Genomic DNA, 17,717 nt, shown 5'->3' with positions numbered 1-17,717 from the left:
GAGAGGACCGGAAAGACTCGCAATCTGGATAGCGGAAAAAATGCAGACCACCATCAGTTGGGAAATGATTGAAAGCAAGATGAAACCGGGGACAATAGCCCTCTTACAAAACCCTAAACCCTAAGATAGAAGGTCAGGTTGCAAGACGTTTTCGTCTCCTTCCACAGCAAAAGCTGGAATAGCCTGTTCCCCTCCTACCTCTGGCCCCGTTGAATCACTGTCATGAACCTCTTCCATTACCTCCTCCTCATCCCCGGAGTCCCCCCCGATCCTCTTCCGCCGTCACTTCCACTTCAGCACTGCGTAAGACACTTCCCTCTGCGCCAGACAGACCTATGCTTCCGTAGTTAAAAGCTTGGTGCCGCTGAAGGACGTAATACCCCCCAAGCCCCATTGGATCAATCGCCGGTGCAGCCTAGGGCACGGCGAGGTCGCAAGCGTCCTCAATCCACAGCTGCTGTGTTATGTGTGCAACAGCGGAGAGAATTCGAGGAAAGACGTACACGCATTCAGCAGAACAATGTATCTTCTCAGAGAGATGTATATGAACTACATGATACGCTTCATAGAATGGTTGTACGCGAATGACGAGTATTATGCTCTCATAACTGATGAATTCAAAACGAACATGCGTGAAGAACATGACAAATTCTTGAACGGATCAGATCAGGTGACAGAGCCGGCGACGACGGACGAGAGTTTACCAACTACAACTTACATGAAGAGAGTATAATGTTACAGAAGCAAATTAATCCCATCCACTTTGAAAAATTCACGCCAGTGATGTTTCTTGACTGGGTGACCCATAAAGTTCAACAAAATCCAGAACTAACATTCCAAACATGCTCGTCGTACAAGATGCACATGCTCAAGAATTACGGGGTTACACTGAGCATCGAGGCGGTGAAAACATTGAGCAGTGACTTCAGAGGATTGAAGCATCGAGGCGGTGAAAACATTGAGCAGTGACTTCAGAGGATTGAAGCGAACGTTGAATCTTTCTCAATCTTGCAATCAAGATGCAAAAGTGACAACCGGCAATGTACCATTGTCATACGATTTGTACTCAGTGTTCGCCAAGGTTATGCTACAGAAACCAGAAAGAGAATATGTTTGGGCCAGGACCTTTTTTGATTCTGGCTTGGAATTTGATGTCCAGATCCAGAAACGTATGCACACTGTTGTACAATCACATGGAATTCGTCGGGGATGCCTTGCGCTTCTACGTAATTTACGCAAAAAATGATCAGGCTGGTGAGAAACCGCGGGATCCAAAATATGTCTACAGCAACGTGTGTTCACCTGAAGTATGTCCTCTGCTAGCACTGGGTGAGTATGATTTTGTTTGGGGTGGGAGGGGGATCTTCCCTCGCTTGACATATCACAGGAATTTACTTCTGCTTAGGAAGAGCGGGCGAGGGCGAAGGATGTAGAGATGTTTTGGTGTAGTTACTAGTGTAATACATTAATGTGCAATACAGAAGAGCATAGTACCTGTCGGAGATGTCTACAAACATGCAAGTGCAATACCAGATAACTGGGGATGGGGGTGAAGGAGTATGCGCAGGTTTGAGAGGATCAGGTACAGACACATTGGGAAGTTGGATGCTATCCTGCATGCAACAACGATTACACCTTGTCACTTCTATAATGTTCATGGGGATGGGATCATGGGACAAGTGCGGGGTAAGGGGAGCTTGAGGATGCTTTTGTGATTAGGGTGTGGATGATCGTGCAGTGTACAAAGGAAACAAGCGTGATATGGTTGCTCAAGGGACTTGCATATTGCAGACAGTTGGGGATGGACGACATCATGATAATGACAACTTGGGAATCTCAACAAGACAAGTATGATTCTTCAGACCATGTTCTTCTCTAACATGAAAGGTTTTCTATCCTTATCATGATTGAAAGATGTGTAGAAGTAATGCGCAACTATTTTTCAGACCATGTTCTTCTCTAACATGAAAGGTTTTCTATCCTTATCATGATTGAAAGATGTGTAGAAGTAATGCACAACTATGCCTAGAATGATCCTAAGACGTGATCGGATGTAGAACACCATCATCCTTGCTCTAGGGCGGCGTCGATGCTCTTCATTGTGCTTCCTGCATTGTGAACGTTACTTAACTAAGAAAGTTTACTCAACTTTAAGTAAAAGAAAGGGCTCCATATAGAATCCGTGCTATTCTTTCTATATTCTGGCAGAACATTCGAATATGTTGAAAATGTTGGGGAGAGGAATGAGTTTCAGCATGCAGAAAAGAAGAGGAAGACTAGGAGGAGATAAGCAGCTGGTCTACAGTGTTGGTTGGGACAGGTCACGGCAGATCACGCTGTCAAGACCCCTCAGCATGTCCCCAACAGGATCAGCAAGCTGGTGGCCGTGGCAGTCAAGCATAATTGCCCACAAGGATGAAGTCATTGCCCTGAAGGATAAACTCATTGCAGAAAAGGAAACACAGCTGAAAGATCTCAAGACTCGCGAGGATAAACTCATTGCAGAAAAGGATAAACTCATTGCAGAAAAGGATAAATTCATTCAAGAAAAGGATATACGCATTGCAGAAAAGGAAACACAGCTGAAAGATCTCAAGAGCCAATTGCTGCAACAGGAGATGCAAAGTCTCCAAGAATTATCGCGGGTCAAGGTCATAGCCAACAACCGAGCTCTGATTGAGAACGCCATGCAACAGTACAAGAGCGACTTGTCTCTCTCGAAAGGTTTGGAGATGTTTGTGAACGAGCATTTGTTGACTGTAGGCCGTGACAAAACGACATTGAGTATGTATGGCAGAGAAGTCTGTAATAAGCTGCGAAACTTTGGCTTCGCAGCGAAGGAAGACTTTGTTCAGAAAGAACTTAAAAACCTCATGCACGAGATCTCAAAACCTTTACACAGACCGCACGTATCGGGTAAGATTTACACAGGGTATGTGGTTGGAGGGGAACCGCCGCTTGCAGAAGCGCTTGCGATCGTGATCTCAAAACTTCAAGAATGCAAGTTCGTGAAAAACCTGGATGTCCTGCTGGTCGATGGGGAAGGGAAATGCAAGTGCGTGCTGAGTAATGGAGACATCGTTGAATACGGTGAAGCGTAGTCTACGATCTACATGTCGTTATCAACGTGATGTATTGCTTTCTGCCAGTGAATGAGCCGGTTCCTCCCCTTTGAGAAGCCGACGCAGCCTCTTCGGGATTTTTTTGCATATAAACGAAAACAAAGAAGCGTATCCTTGATAGCAACGAGTTCCCTGTCCGTCGTGTCATGATTGCGCTCGGTAGCAGTCAACAGCCTGCTGTAGTATCCAACGTCGCGAGGGCCGTCTGGTCGCGCGAATGAGGAATCACTGGCTAAAATATAGGCTGAAATGATTCATTTCAGAGAGTACGCAGACAGGATTGCAGCAGGTCAGAATAACATGCAAGTAGTCAACGAGAATACATCAATGCACAGCAGCAGCTCGTGTGCCAGCTGCTCGTTGGTTATCCGGCCGGGCAGCGAAGACAGCCCGGACGCATTCGTCGAGGACGGTAGCTCTGCGAGCCTCGATCTGCTCTCCTGGGCGTCAGGGCTGATGTGTGACTCCGCGCGGTAGAGGGCGATTGATGCGCTCGGTGAGCTTGTACTCGTCCGGGACTTTCCAGTCCTTGAAGCGAGCAAGGTAGACGTTGAGCTGCTTAAGGAAGGGCCTCCACGAGCAATACCCCCCCGCCTCAGCATCATCATTGGCATCATGGCATCGTGCCTCCATGCAGCACTGAGTGCGTTCGGGGCGCTATGGCGGGGAATTTAGGGGGGGCTGCATGCCATGGCAGCCGGAATGTCACGAGAAAATTCAAATCAATTTTTTGGCGGGCAAAGCTATGTTGTGCCCCACCGAGGCTTCCAGCGGCGAAGAACTGAAAACATGCTCATCATGCCATAGACGAAGAGAGATGATCGGACCAGCATTCGAAAGTGCCATGGCCCTGCCAGTGTGTCTACTATGTCACAGTGTGCACATCTTGTGTTGCCAAGTTGCTAGCATCAGGTACCGGTGCTTGCGGCAGCTCTCTATGAAAAGATGATACAGGGGTGGTACTCGCAGCCTAGAGGGGGTAGTGCTTTCCCTCTCAGAGGTAGGTAGTCTCCGCATTATATAACGGTTGTATCGAAGTTTTTCACACACCACCACTAGCATCAGGTACCGGTGCTTGCGGCAGCTCTCTATGAAAAGATGATACAGGGGTGGTACTCGTAGCCTAGAGGGGGTACTACGGTGCTTTCCCTCTCAGAGGTAGGTAGTCTCCGCATAATACAACGGTTGTATCGAAGTTTTTCATACACTACCACTAGCATCAGGTACCGGTGCTTGCGGCAGCTCTCTATGAAAAGATGATACAGGGGTGGTACTCGTAGCCTAGAGGGGGTAGTGCTTTCCCTCTCAGAGGTAGGTTGTCTCCGGGGGTATTCGACAGAAACGCGTCCAAAATCATGGATATAGGACAATTGGATAAATAGTACAAATTGTTTGGATAGTAACGCTTCTTGGATTATTTTAAACAGTATGAAAATAGCAAACTCGGTACTAATTTAAGTTACATTTGCCCTTTACAAACAATTATTGCTAAGGTACCGTAGTACGACCCCGTACAAACTCTCCAACTTGGTACTACTTTCCCGCCAACAAATCTGGCCATTCCAGCACGCCGCGGACGCCGCGCCATGGCAGCTCTGCATCCCACATCGTTCATGCACCATGTTGAAACCATACGTTCTCAGCTGGGGCTTTCCTCCAACCTTCGTATAGGTCAAGTTATCTCGAAGGGACATCAACTCGTGGGATGGAGGCTTGACGGGAACCTCGTGGAAGCGGCTAGTCGTCTTTATCATGAACTGGCAGACCAATCTATGCCTACTTCTCCCGCCACGGTCAATGTTAGTCACACAACAGTACTGGCAGGTCTTCAAGTAGGTGATGATGATACATCACAGCATATGCCTTTTGATAGTAAGGCTGGCCCACCTGATTGTAATGACATAGGCAGTTCTCTTGATACAGAGGATATGTCAGACGATGATTTTCAGCAAGGCTCTCTTCGTCCTGTGCAGTCCGGGAACAAGTATGGTTCTTCTGCGATGCATTCCATATCACCAGCCCCTGCCCCGCCCCTTCAGTCCCCTGTCGACGCAATGCTATACGCAACTCCATCCGCCATTGTCCCCGCCGTATGTCATGCTTCCAAGCTTCAAGGCAAACATTTCCTCAAACGTAAACAGTGTACGTCTTATGTACAAGAAATCAACTTTCTTAATGGGAACAAGGGTGTTCGTGTTCAACGAGCTCCCTCAGGATTTAAATCATATCTGATCCTGTGTACGTGTGAAGGATGCAGGTAACCTTTCGGTGAGAACACGTATCTCCTGTAAATGTGGGTGGACAGGTACCGGTTGGTAGCCAAAAAATCTGTGAGCCTTGCTCAGAGATATAAGAGTTACTGGTATATAGATGTCGAGAATAGCATTACTCGACATTGCAAACCCATGTGTACTTCAGTGGGAACGGGTACTATACGATTCTTGGTGAACAACGAATACTTTCGTTCCTTGCTATCCACTTCGATTGGAGATGGCGGTGGTTTGCATCAAACCCGTATGACCGCTAAGGAGTTGCAAGTTGCGATCAAGTCTGAATTGGGTGTAGATGCTAGTCTTGCAACTATATTCAAAGCTCGATCACAGGTTGAAAGTGGATCTTGGGACGAATATCGAGAATCCTATCTCCTTCTGGAGAACTGGATGGAGGAATATACCTCCTTGAACAAGGGAAGTCGCGGAGTTGTCATGTCACCCATGCCTTCCAGCAGGGGCAATTCGTTTCGTGGAGCATTCCTTGCGAATGGAACCATGATCCATTTGGTGAAGACTATTGGTCTGCGCTTTCTAGGACAGGACTTCTGTCACATCACACACAGGTTCCCCCCTTCAATCTTCTTGTTTCCCGTGTATGTTGTGGTGTGATGATTCTACATAGGTGGTATTCTGGCAAAATCATGGTGATTGAAGCAAGGTTGGGAACTAATACCATCATCCCTCTCGCAGTAGGTATCTTCTGATACTTCTTCCCATCTTGCCTTCCTTCACCAACACAGCTAACAGGTGTGTTTGCTTCGTGGAAAGAAGAAGGCTCCGTGGTTGGTGACGAGACAGAAGAAAATACTGCGTTCATGTGGGACCAGCTGAAGGCCACGGGATTGAACGAATGGTTGTCTCGCGACTCGGGGCCTTTGACTATTATCTCCGACCGGGGGAAGGCTATCCTGGCGGGAGTGCGACGTGCTATGCCTGAAGCCGATGTTATCTTCTGTTGCTTCCACTTGCTCTGCAACATCAACCAACATTGCAAAGGTATCATCATCGTGATGGATTTCAATAGATATTGGTCACATATCTTCACAGAACACCGTGCTCCTTGCCTCACCACCAATGGGAAAGGCACTTGTCCTGCCACTCAACCATTCTTCTGGCAAGCACAGGTCAGTTGACAAACCGATCACTTGTCCGAGTCGTTCACACGTCTTAGTCTGCAGTGACTTTGCGCCGATTCGAAGATGCTATGGCAAACCTGAAAGAGCACAACCCAGTGGCACATGATTACCTCAATGCTATAGACCATAAGTGTTGGGTAAGCACTAGGTTGTATGATTGTGCGACATTGACTTGGAGCAGGCAAGGTATGCGCAATGCAAAGAGCCAAAAGATGCTTCTGGCAACCGAGGATCTTACATCAGGACTTATGGAATACGATGCAACAACAATACTGAAAGTGAAAATGCAAGACTCCGTCATAATCTGTCCAGATCATCTGATCCATTGAGATTTTTCCAGATACTCGCTGAGCGTTGGATGGAAATACTTCAGAAATTATACCATAATTACAATCCACCACCAGGGGAACAGCCTAGTCTGTTCCTATGCAACAAAGTCTTGCAGGAACACGACAAGGCATGCACGGCAAGCACCAGATGTGTGATACCAGATGCTGTTGGCAATGAAGGAATGACGACAGTCACAGTGCGGACTGCTCAGTCGAACAAAGTTATGTCATTCGTGAGTCTGAGCAAACGACAATGCAGGCCTTGCTGGCAATGGGAGCAGACGGGCAGAGCTTGTAAGCATGCAATAGCAGTTTACAACAAGATACACAAGGGGAAGACAAGTGGTAAACAGCTCATCACATCATTGTACGACAAAGTCTGGTTGGGGGATACTCTCCATGCCGCTTTTCAACACGAAGACTTTGAATTTGGACAATCTATTCCTCATCAAGACGACATACCGCTTCCTCGCAATGAAGATGCAAAGTTGGATACTCCCCCGCGTAAACCTAAGCGCACAGGCCGACCGAAAGGCAGAATACCGAATCAGGGGTTGTCAGAGAGGAAGCAATATGGTTCATCGAACAAACGCTCATTGACTGGCTGTAACATGACTGATGATGACATTGCCAACACTGAGGGATTTAGCGAACTTCCACCAAAACGACAAAGATCATGCGGATACTGTGGGGAGGTCGGACATAATGTACGGACTTGCGAGAAGAAAGACAAGGCTACACATGAAGCACAAGAAGAGAATGCACCTAAGGAGGTACTCCATGCCCCGCCAACCGAATTAAACCTCCGGAATGGACAACATACAGGACAGGAAGTATCGGGAATGTCGAAAGAAGCCGAGGAAGGTGAAGATTTGGGACAGGAAGGACCGTCAACGTTATCACGTCGACTTGATACAGATGTAAGGTGCGAGTATCTGAAGAAATGGATCGGCACAGAGCAGTACAGCAGGAATGTTGTGATGCAATATCTTACACACAAACGTGTGTATGTGATCTCACGATCAACTCTGTCACAGGAGGATGTCAAAGTATTGCAACCAGGTGAATGGGTACGAGACGAGGCCATCAATGCATTCTTACAGTTGCTAATCGTACGCGAAATGGACAATCGTCGATTGAGAGGAAAGCAGGGAGAGGTTGGACAAGGAAACAGCTTCATTGTTTCAACGTTCTTCTTCACAAAGTTGAGGCTAAATCACGAACTTGCCAAGGTAGCAAGTGATTGCTACATTACAATCATTCTAATGTGACATGACAGTCGAACGACGAGGTGACTGAGGGTTACAACTCGTTACGACGATGGTTTCCAGCTGGGACGTGGTCCAATTACAAGCAAATTTTGATCCCTGTCAACACGGGTGAGCTGAACAAGGACGGCTCGGGGAGGATTCAAGGAGTGCATTGGTCTTTGATGGTTGTAGAGCCCCTGACGAAGGTGATAAGGTGAGTGTGGACACATTGAGAAATGCATTGGATGTGGAATGATGATGGATTGGCAGGATGTATGATCCTAGACATGACACACCATCGGCGTACATGGGAATAGTCGCAGGTATGCGCTTCTATTGACAAAAGCATACCTTGTGTCGTGATGGGTGGAATAGATTTCTTGCGACATGAATGGCAGCAAGAGGGATTGGATGCAGGAGAGGTTTGGCAGGAGGAATACATGGCTTCGAACCAGGTCAGTAGAGAATTTTCAAATGCCCAATGTTATTCACCGAGTTTGAATCACCTGACACAGATCCCGAGACAAACTGATTCCATGTCATGTGGCATATTTCTGTGCGGAATAGCTGACTGCCTGTCTGGAAACATGGCAGTGAATACATTTGGCCAAGGGGACATAGACGAGATCCGGCAAGCGATGGAAAGGTTGTTGACAAAGGTGTATTTATCAGGGGAAGAAGTAAACGTGGAGTGATGGATGCCTTAAAACGAGGAGTTTGCAGAGTCCAGACTAGCATTGCAAGGTAGGATAAAGGTACTTCGAAGATAAACACACGTGGACGAGTGTTGGGGACAGGAGGATAGTAGTTGCCATCATAGCGTTCACCATCGTCAAACCAACAACCTGCCGACAACGTGCAATGGGCATAACAGAGAGGAAGTCAATGGGAGTAGTCCTGACAAGGAAGAGATGGTCTGATGAACTGATATAGATGACTGCAGAGCTTGCCGCAGTGCCCCAGAATGTACGACACTGAACAGTGTTAGCAGCATTGGTGTGCGAATGACATACTCCGCGACGATGTGGGACGAGTGAAGGAGGGAGGAGTGGGGATGTAGCACCCCTCCTAGGTATAGTATGTCAGGCTGCCACAAGGGGGTACTGTAGACTTTCCAACAAAGTGATGAAGTACCCCTCTTGGGTATAGGATGTCAGGCTGCCACAAGGGGGTACTGTAGACTTTCCTAATCGTGATGAAGTACCCCTCCTACGTATAGTATGTCAGGCTGCCAGGAGGGGGTACTGTAGTCTGTTTGGGGTATGACGACCACCCATGTGACAACCGATGTTCTCTGACAAAGGAGGGTGGGGGGGTGGTGGATTGAGGAGAGGTGGGGGTAATGGGGGGTAGTGAGAGTGAAGTGGAGGGGTAGTCGAATACAAGAATACTTTTGGTACCGTAATCCTAAAAAGGTTGTTAACAATTATTAATTGGTACCAGAGAGTACCCACCCCCTCTAGATGTCTTTGCCTTGTTTGGACCGGTTAAGGCAGAGGAGAATATGCTTTAAAATAGATAAGATTTTAATCTGTCACCCAAGATTTCGGGCGCGTTTCTGTCGAATACCCCTTGTCTCCGCATTATATAACGGGTGTATCGAAGTTTTTCACACACCACCACTAGCATCAGGTACCGGTGCTTGCGGCAGCTCTCTATGAAAAGATGATACAGGGGTGGTACTCGCAGCCTAGAGGGGGTAGTGCTTTCCCTCTCAGAGCCTAAACCAGGTAGGTAGTCTCCGCATAATATAACGGGTGTATCGTTTTTCACACACCACCACTAGCATCAGGTACCGGTGCTTGCGGCAGCTCTCTATGAAAAGATGATACAGGGGTGGTACTCGTAGCCTAGAGGGGGTAGTGCTTTCCCTCTCAGAGATAGGTTGTCTCCGCATAATATAGCGGGTATATAGGGGTGGCTACAGTAGGCAATATAAACTCAACTCAAAGAGGCTTCTGGCAGAACATTCGAATATGTTGAAAATGTTGGGGAGAGGAATGAGTTTCAGCATGCAGAAAAGAAGAGGAAGACTAGGAGGAGATAAGCAGCTGGTCTACAGTGTTGGTTGGGACAGGTCACGGCAGATCACGCTGTCAAGACCCCTCAGCATGTCCCCAACAGGATCAGCAAGCTGGTGGCCGTGGCAGTCAAGCATAATTGCCCACAAGGATGAAGTCATTGCCCTGAAGGATAAACTCATTGCAGAAAAGGAAACACAGCTGAAAGATCTCAAGACTCGCGAGGATAAACTCATTGCAGAAAAGGAAACGCAGCTGAAAGATCTCAAGACTCGCGAGGATAAACTCATTGCAGAAAAGGATAAACTCATTGCAGAAAAGGATAAATTCATTCAAGAAAAGGATATACGCATTGCAGAAAAGGAAACACAGCTGAAAGATCTCAAGAGCCAATTGCTGCAACAGGAGATGCAAAGTCTCCAAGAATTATCGCGGGTCAAGGTCATAGCCAACAACCGAGCTCTGATTGAGAACGCCATGCAACAGTACAAGAGCGACTTGTCTCTCACGAAAGGTTTGGAGATGTTTGTGAACGAGCATTTGTTGACTGTAGGCCGTGACAAAACGACATTGAGTATGTATGGCAGAGAAGTCTGTAATAAGCTGCGAAACTTTGGCTTCGCAGCGAAGGAAGACTTTGTTCAGAAAGAACTTAAAAACCTCATGCACGAGATCTCAAAACCTTTACACAGACCGCACGTATCGGGTAAGATTTACACAGGGTATGTGGTTGGAGGGGAACCGCCGCTTGCAGAAGCGCTTGCGATCGTGATCTCAAAACTTCAAGAATGCAAGTTCGTGAAAAACCTGGATGTCCTGCTGGTCGATGGGGAAGGGAAATGCAAGTGCGTGCTGAGTAATGGAGACATCGTTGAATACGGTGAAGCGTAGTCTACGATCTACATGTCGTTATCAACGTGATGTATTGCTTTCTGCCAGTGAATGAGCCGGTTCCTCCCCTTTGAGAAGCCGACGCAGCCTCTTCGGGATTTTTTTGCATATAAACGAAAACAAAGAAGCGTATCCTTGATAGCAACGAGTTCCCTGTCCGTCGTGTCATGATTGCGCTCGGTAGCAGTCAACAGCCTGCTGTAGTATCCAACGTCGCGAGGGTCGTCTGGTCGAAGAACTGAAAACATGCTCATCATGCCATAGACGAAGAGAGATGATCGGACCAGCATTCGAAAGTGCCATGGCCCTGCCAGTGTGTCTACTATGTCACAGTGTGCACATCTTGTGTTGCCAAGTTGCTAGGTTCAAAAACCACAAGACTCGCAATGATCTTGAGCAGCTGTTCTTGCTCTCTAAACCGCTAAAAGGTGGCACACTACCACTCGTAGCCTAGAGGGGGTAGTAGGTAGTCTCCGCATAATATAACGGGTGTATCGTTTTTCACACACTACCACTAGCATCAGGTACCGGTTACGGCAGCTCTCTATGAAAACGTGATATAGGGGTGGTACTCGTAGCCTAGAGGGGGTAGTGCTTTCCCTCTCAGAGGTAGCCTTCATGTAGAGTTCTCATGAACAGCACACCCATGAACTGAAGCCATTCATGTACAGTGAACGGTTTCACATTTGCTGGCAAAGAATTGTTCGTCCAGAGCAAACAACATCCAGTTTCGTCGCAATCTCCGAAAAAATACTTCCACGGAAGCAGAAATTTCCAGCAATCAAATGGAGTTTTCTCGTCAAGGATCTGCAGAGCTGGTGTCCAGCGAATCACAGTTTTGCGCATTGCAAATCCACTTGACAGTCGTTGATCTTCTGCAACACCAGTCGGTGATAACTGCCAAACGAGGACATTTTCTCCAAAATTGCAATTGATGGTCATAGGCGAAGAGGAATCATTTTCATGGTTTGATTCCCCTTGCATAGGGACAGGGTCATGATGAGACACCACTACATCATTAGAGCCAGCGTCATCGGACGCGGCTACATCGCGGGCAGCGGAAACATTGGCACGGTAGAATTTTGCAAATTTGGCATTTCCCCAGGCAACAATGTGGATCGTAAGGTACTCTCCAAGACGCTAATTTTCATTCTTTCACCAGGCAAGTACCAATCAACCATCCATCTACCATTCCCACACTTCGCTATCACCTTTCCAGTTATCGCGACGGAGTTCCAATCGCATCTATGCACGCCCATGAGAATGCTCTTTGCAGGCCTGAAACGGCCAAACATCTTACTTTTCACAGTTATCTCCTGTCCTATCTCGACAACGGGTTGGTCGTTTGCAACGCGAATTTCAGCGTTGGAAAGTTCTTCCTCCCCTCTTCCTTCCCCTGCCATTTTCCCCGCCTTTATCTGCGCCTTTATGCCCTTCCAAGGGGGCTGTATGAGGGCTCGAAAAAGGGACTCCCCGGGGAGTCCGGGATTCCCAGGGGAGGCCTTTGTCGATTAAAGGTTAACTTAAGTCATCTACTACCATTGCCCATTCGCCCCCCTTCATCTACTACCATTGCCCATTCGCATGCGAGAGCCGGCAACGGCACGTCGGCGGAGCGTCGGAACAGCAGCGGCGAATGGCATACAGTCTCGACGAGATGCTGATGATCGACAAAGCTTTTCTGACTTAGAAGGATCTCCGTTATCTGCACCTGAATCTTTGTATGAACCGCTCTGCTTGGAAATCCAACCAGCTCGAGAACAATCTCGTTTTGCAAACAAAATGGTCTGGTACAATAAATTCCAGAAGGGACTTGGAACGGAATGGTGCGTCATCCAGGTCACTGAGGTCCATATATCGCAGCACTCCACCATCAACCAGGGCCTGATGCACCAGCAGAAAGGAAGCCAGTAGGAGGGCCAGATCCGGCTCGTCCGCTTGACGGAGGGTACCATCCAGCCGAGAGAACAGAGGAGGGGTCGAGAATTTCCAGGTTTGCACACAAGGTAGGGTAGCGCTCCATTGTAAGAAGCTGGCCGGGGCGATGTAATAGGCGGTTTTGGACATAGAGCACCCAACCTACCTAATGTGAAGTTTTCATGGCTCTTGGCGCAAAAATGCGACGGTGGAGCAAGGTGCTTCCGAATGGCGGAGCAAGGTGCTTCTAATGCCGATGTTGAACGCAATGTGCTGATAAGAGCTCGGCAAGAATAACTTCATTACAGAAACCATCGCTTGACATCCATCACCAATGCACATCATCGACCATGTAACGTCAGGCAAACATACTTTGAAATATACCAATTGGGAAATGTTTGTGTTGAATATGTAAAGTTGAATCTTCAGGATTACAGAAAAAGCTCGAATAATGGTTGAAACAGAATCTTGGTTGTGTAGTCATGAGTGTCTAAGAGATCTGTTGCTGACCCACCAACCAGCATGGAAAAAATGCTCGCTTCTGGATCAAAATACCTGTGATCCGACTCGATTGAAAGGCTCCGACGAGTCTAATTCGGCTCTCCGCTTCCTTGACTCGGACAGAGCTCACCACGCCCGTGGAGGCGTCGCTAGACTCCGGACTCCTGAGTCGTGCTCCACCTTGCAGCTCGGAAGGCTGCACTCTCCCGGGTGGCATAGGTATTTAGCGCCGGCGCGCAGCTCCCGACGAGCACCATTACAAAAGCGATGGTCCGTGGAAACGTGAGGACGAGAACGGAACAAGCCATTTTCTTGTACAGGTGAGGTGATGAGCGTATTCGTATCTGGTGGCTACACCATTCCCGCATTGGTTTACAATGATTGACAACATTGCACAGTGAAGATGCTGAAATTTGATACATTGCTCACTTGCACGAGCATAACCCAATCTCTACTGGTGCATTCACCAACACGGGCACCATGGTCATCCTATCCTGCTGCTCCATCCTTGTGCTCTAGGGTCCATCCCAACCACACATGCTTTGCTCGCTTCCTCTCCGGCTCTCCAACCATACCTCGCGAGCGCGCCTTCCTCGACCACCTCGCTCAGACTGAACTTTGCAAGATTGTCCTTTGTGACGACGAAAACAATCTCCATCTTCCATTGATCCCATCTTTCGATGCTCAAGGCATCCATGCAGTCTGCAAAGTACTGCAATTTCAGGTCATGCTTGCTTGCCGCTGTCACCTGCACAAAGCGCACTATCCTCTCCCTTAGATCTACAATCACAGCGTCGTAGCCGCCCTGATTCCAAGCTATTGGCTTCAGGCATACACTCCTCTCGATTCCAGACGTATAGAGTTGTGTTGGGTCAAACGTCTTCACAGCATAGCTCTCCCAATGGACTTCTTCTCCTGTCCTACTGGTCACACGTAGCCCTTGCTCGTTTCCTATCCGAGCAAAGAATAGCATCTCAAACAACACACCACGAAGTATCGGATTCTCAGCGATCCCCACCAACTGCTCGATCTTTCTCACAAAAGCTTCTCCAAGCCTCTGTGCTAGCTCTGTGGCGACAAACCTGCTGAGAAGCCCCCAGTGCACATTGTCTCCAACACGATACATTGCATGCAGCCGATTCACCATCCGCTTTGCTCGGTCTCCCGTTTTCGAATCCATCAGCGTTTCAAAATTATCCACAGAAGCCATCGCGAAATGCAGTTGTTCAATCGCCTCTGCTGTCGTGTATTGGAACATGTACCGACATGAGCCTCCAACAATCTGATATTTGGACTCAACCTCTCTCGCTCTTCTCTCCTGTTCGGTCTCCTGCTTCCTCATCGTATTCCTCGTTCCCAAGCTCGTTCCCACCATGTTAGCTACATTTTTGTACAGAAGGTCGTGCTTGACGGCTTCCTTGTACTCCTCAAGCATCCACGAGTATACTTTCATTTCCTTGATCCTTTCTATCATATCTTGCTCAGAATACACCTTTATTCGAGCACCCATCGAAGTCGTAACGACAAGCCGTCGATTCTCCATGTCACGACGGCGCCATAGCATGCAGACGCTGAGCAAATTATCATGTTCTGGATTCCCCTCCAGGTAACCGTCCAAGGACAGAAGGTACTTTTCGCTGACCCCTCCCCATCCTTCAAGGAAGTCCTCTATCTCGTCCCCTGCTCTCTTCAGAGAAAAGTCGCACCTTCTTTCTTTCCCGTCAACCACCTGTATCAGGCTGACAGGACCCGCCTTCCAGAGTCGTACGCACATCACCCTCCATCTCGCTTCCATGCTTTGCCATAGCAGGAAACATGTCGTCGTCGTCGTCTTCCCTGTCCCCGGAGGGCCTAGGATCCAACCCAAATATCCTTCCTTGCACACCTTCTCCTCAAGGAAACGCCATTGCTCATTGAAGCTTTCCCTGCAGTAGAGCATCAGCTGCCCTGCTGGCCCAGGATTTGAATTCAGCAATGCTCGATCGATGGTGAAAATTTTGCGATCCTCACTGTATCCTGCTTGACTAAGATCCAGCATTGTCTCTGACCAGGAAAGGCTCTTTTTTTTCTCATTCACATTATCTCGAAGTTGCCTCATTTCCTTTCGAAGTTGCTTGTTTTCCTTTCGAAGGTACTTTATTTCCTGCGTTATTTTCTTGATGAACTTCTTGTTGGTCCCCTTGTCATGAAGTTGCGATACCTGCTTCTTCAAGTCCTTGTGTTTTTCTGCCTCAACGTTCCTGATCTCTGGTTCTACTGCAACTGGCTTCTTCTCTACCTTCTCCGTTCTTGCCTCAACGTTCCTGATCTCTGGTTCTACTTTAACTATCTTCTTCTCTACCTTCTCCCGTTCTCTCTTCATCTTGTCCTGTTCTAGCCACAGCCTTGCATCTACCTCCTCTCTATTCATGTCATGGAGGTCTTTGCCTATCCGCAGGGTCTGGTTTGCATCTCCTATTCCACCGCCTCGAATCACCATTGGCGCCACGTGAGATGAGAAACTGCCAGCAACATGTACAAGGACCACACAACCGCTTGCTATCAGAAGATGCAGCCCTGAACCATGCTTTGATCAACAACAACAATACCGATTACACAAAACAAACCATAGACACCCATGAGAGCATTCGCCATGCACCTGCTAACGACATGTTATAGATGCTCGCCGGCGAGAAGAGATGAGGTGTGAGGAGAAACAAATATCAAGATATGACATACTAACATGATAAGGGTTTCAAGAGCAGGTATCAGCAGCTGAGCAGAAGGGCTCGTGGAATCTGGCAGGCTGTTGAAGGGGGCAAACAAGGAGAAGAGAATAAACCCTACAAACCCGCCTCAGCTAAATACTAGGAAACAGAAAAGGCAGCAAAAACCGCTATACTAACCACGCAAGGGACGGTGCAGGCAAGAGAAGCTCCATTGAGATTCGGCGATGCGGAGATACAGGATATCAGCGGCGGCCGATTGCTGGGTGAGAGCAGATACGCGGCTTAAACAAGCATTCTAGGGCACCATGGCTCCGCGCCAGGTGTAGGAGAATGGTATAGTTCAAACAGCTTTCTAAGTATGGCTCGTCAGTATGATGAAAGTGTTCGCAACATGCTGTACGGTCCTCGAAGCTGATCTGGTCGAGAGGGTGAAGAGCTTCGCGAAGCGTTTTCCTAACAGTAGGACAGCCCAGGCTTGCAAGGCTGTGGAGGGATGCACCCCCGACGCTATCGCAGAAGCCATCCGCTCGACATGTCAGCAGGCACGACGTGAGCTTCTACAAGAAGCATTGACTGGATGGAGTGACGCGTCCAGAGAGTGGTTTATGCAGCAGATGGAGGAAGCCAAGAAGGAGAAGGTCGAGACATACACCGCCACAGCAGGCAACGAGATGACTTCGTTCATCTCCATGACTCTCCTGGGTCTCTCTTCGGTGTATGTCAACCATGAAGACTCTGAGAAGATGAAGAAGAAATTCGAAGAGATCGGACTGATCGTAGACTCAGTGCAAGAGAGTAAATCGATCATGTGGAAGGCTCCGTATAGACCCGAGATAGCGAGTGCTGATGAGATCCCGGTGACTGTTTCCTTCCTCTGCAATGCACTAGCGGAGAAGCTCTGGCAGGGAAGAGAGGACTTCCAGATCGATGGTCGCAAGCTCACAGCCGTCTCCAGCCACTGCTCCCCCTCGCTCTCCTCCTGCCGCTGAGTGTCGCCAGCAGCCACCGCCTCAGGCTCCATGTCGAAGCTGACTGCTTCGAGCTTGATTGCTGCGCCTTCTAAAGACAAGGGCAGCTCCTTCATCATGCGTCGAGCATCCTCCGTGGAGTCAAGGAAGATGCATAGCTTGGACCCGTTCCATGACTTGGTATTTGAGTCCTCCTCCATGTCGATGCCTTCAACTTTGATGTCAAGCCTGTTTGCGATCTCCAACAAGACTCTCTCCGCTCTTGCGATGGACGTGTTGCCGCCGTTGCACAGCCCCTCCATCTCCTTCCTCGTGAAGCGACCAGTAGCCGCCGTCGACTTGATGATGATCTTGATCTCCTTGTCGTCTCTGCGGCCTGCCTTCTTCTTCTGTGTCCTTGCTGCCTTCTTCAACTTGTTTCTGGACACGAAGCTATCAGCTGTCAGCTCGACTGCGAGCCGGCGCCTCCCTGATCTTCGGGTCCTCGCTGAATAGAGTCAGGTGTACTCCCTTCATCGCTTCGCTCTCTCGGAAAGCTCGGAATGCTCAGGTATCGCTTGCCTCTGGGCAGCTCGAGGAGATGATCTACTCGACCTCTCAC

At 48.4% G+C, this 17,717-nt stretch overlaps 6 protein-coding genes across 6 annotated transcripts; 5 read left to right on the top strand and 1 right to left on the bottom strand.

The window, feature by feature from the left end:
* The first annotated feature begins 385 nt into the window (after positions 1–385).
* GUITHDRAFT_155834 (hypothetical protein) lies at positions 386–1,495 on the top strand. The gene is given in 4 exon segments (XM_005821063.1): positions 386–903; positions 947–1,081; positions 1,101–1,329; positions 1,406–1,495. The coding sequence occupies 4 exon segments, from the start codon at positions 859–861 to the stop codon at positions 1,447–1,449; spliced, it is 453 nt and encodes a 150-aa protein (XP_005821120.1). The 5' UTR covers positions 386–858; the 3' UTR covers positions 1,450–1,495.
* Positions 1,496–2,354: 859 nt separating this feature from the next.
* Positions 2,355–3,101, top strand: GUITHDRAFT_119694 (hypothetical protein; the record flags this gene model as incomplete). Its single annotated transcript, XM_005821062.1, has 1 exon — positions 2,355–3,101. The coding sequence occupies one exon, from the start codon at positions 2,355–2,357 to the stop codon at positions 3,099–3,101; it is 747 nt and encodes a 248-aa protein (XP_005821119.1).
* Positions 3,102–6,142: 3,041 nt separating this feature from the next.
* Positions 6,143–9,684, top strand: GUITHDRAFT_155832 (hypothetical protein; the record flags this gene model as incomplete). The annotated part of the gene is made up of 5 exons (XM_005821061.1): positions 6,143–6,391; positions 6,443–6,519; positions 6,574–6,668; positions 6,713–6,871; positions 9,666–9,684. Coding segments are annotated over exons 1-2 (246 nt in total), but the record flags the coding sequence as incomplete, so codon positions are not given.
* Positions 9,685–10,221: 537 nt separating this feature from the next.
* Positions 10,222–11,022, top strand: GUITHDRAFT_119692 (hypothetical protein; the record flags this gene model as incomplete). The annotated part of the gene is made up of 1 exon (XM_005821060.1): positions 10,222–11,022. One exon carries the CDS (start codon positions 10,222–10,224, stop codon positions 11,020–11,022), a length of 801 nt encoding a protein of 266 aa, XP_005821117.1.
* Positions 11,023–13,924: 2,902 nt separating this feature from the next.
* GUITHDRAFT_119691 (hypothetical protein) lies at positions 13,925–15,919 on the bottom strand (the record flags this gene model as incomplete). The annotated part of the gene is made up of 4 exons (XM_005821059.1): positions 13,925–15,120; positions 15,170–15,291; positions 15,326–15,365; positions 15,451–15,919. 4 exons carry the CDS (start codon positions 15,917–15,919, stop codon positions 13,925–13,927), a joined length of 1,827 nt encoding a protein of 608 aa, XP_005821116.1.
* A 600-nt stretch (positions 15,920–16,519) lies between these two features.
* GUITHDRAFT_119690 (hypothetical protein) lies at positions 16,520–17,611 on the top strand (the record flags this gene model as incomplete). Its single annotated transcript, XM_005821058.1, has 2 exons — positions 16,520–17,078; positions 17,151–17,611. 2 exons carry the CDS (start codon positions 16,520–16,522, stop codon positions 17,609–17,611), a joined length of 1,020 nt encoding a protein of 339 aa, XP_005821115.1.
* Between the last annotated feature and the right edge of the window lie 106 nt (positions 17,612–17,717).

The sequence above is a fragment of the Guillardia theta genome (genome assembly GCF_000315625.1).
Source record: "Guillardia theta CCMP2712 unplaced genomic scaffold GUITHscaffold_154, whole genome shotgun sequence".
Classification (NCBI taxonomy): Eukaryota; class Cryptophyceae; order Pyrenomonadales; family Geminigeraceae; genus Guillardia; species Guillardia theta.
This window is presented reverse-complemented; position numbering and strand designations above follow the sequence as displayed.

What these genes read in the sequence shown, in the direction of transcription:
- GUITHDRAFT_155834 (XM_005821063.1), top strand. Translation starts at nt 859, where the DNA reads ATGCACATGCTCAAGAATTACGGGGTTACACTGAGCATCGAGGCG. An exon ending in TTACACTGAGCATCGAGGCG is followed by an intron (nt 904 to 946) that starts GTGAAAACATTG and finishes TGAAGCATCGAG; the next exon opens with GCGGTGAAAACATTGAGCAG. An exon ending in ATGTCCTCTGCTAGCACTGG is followed by an intron (nt 1,330 to 1,405) that starts GTGAGTATGATT and finishes ACTTCTGCTTAG; the next exon opens with GAAGAGCGGGCGAGGGCGAA.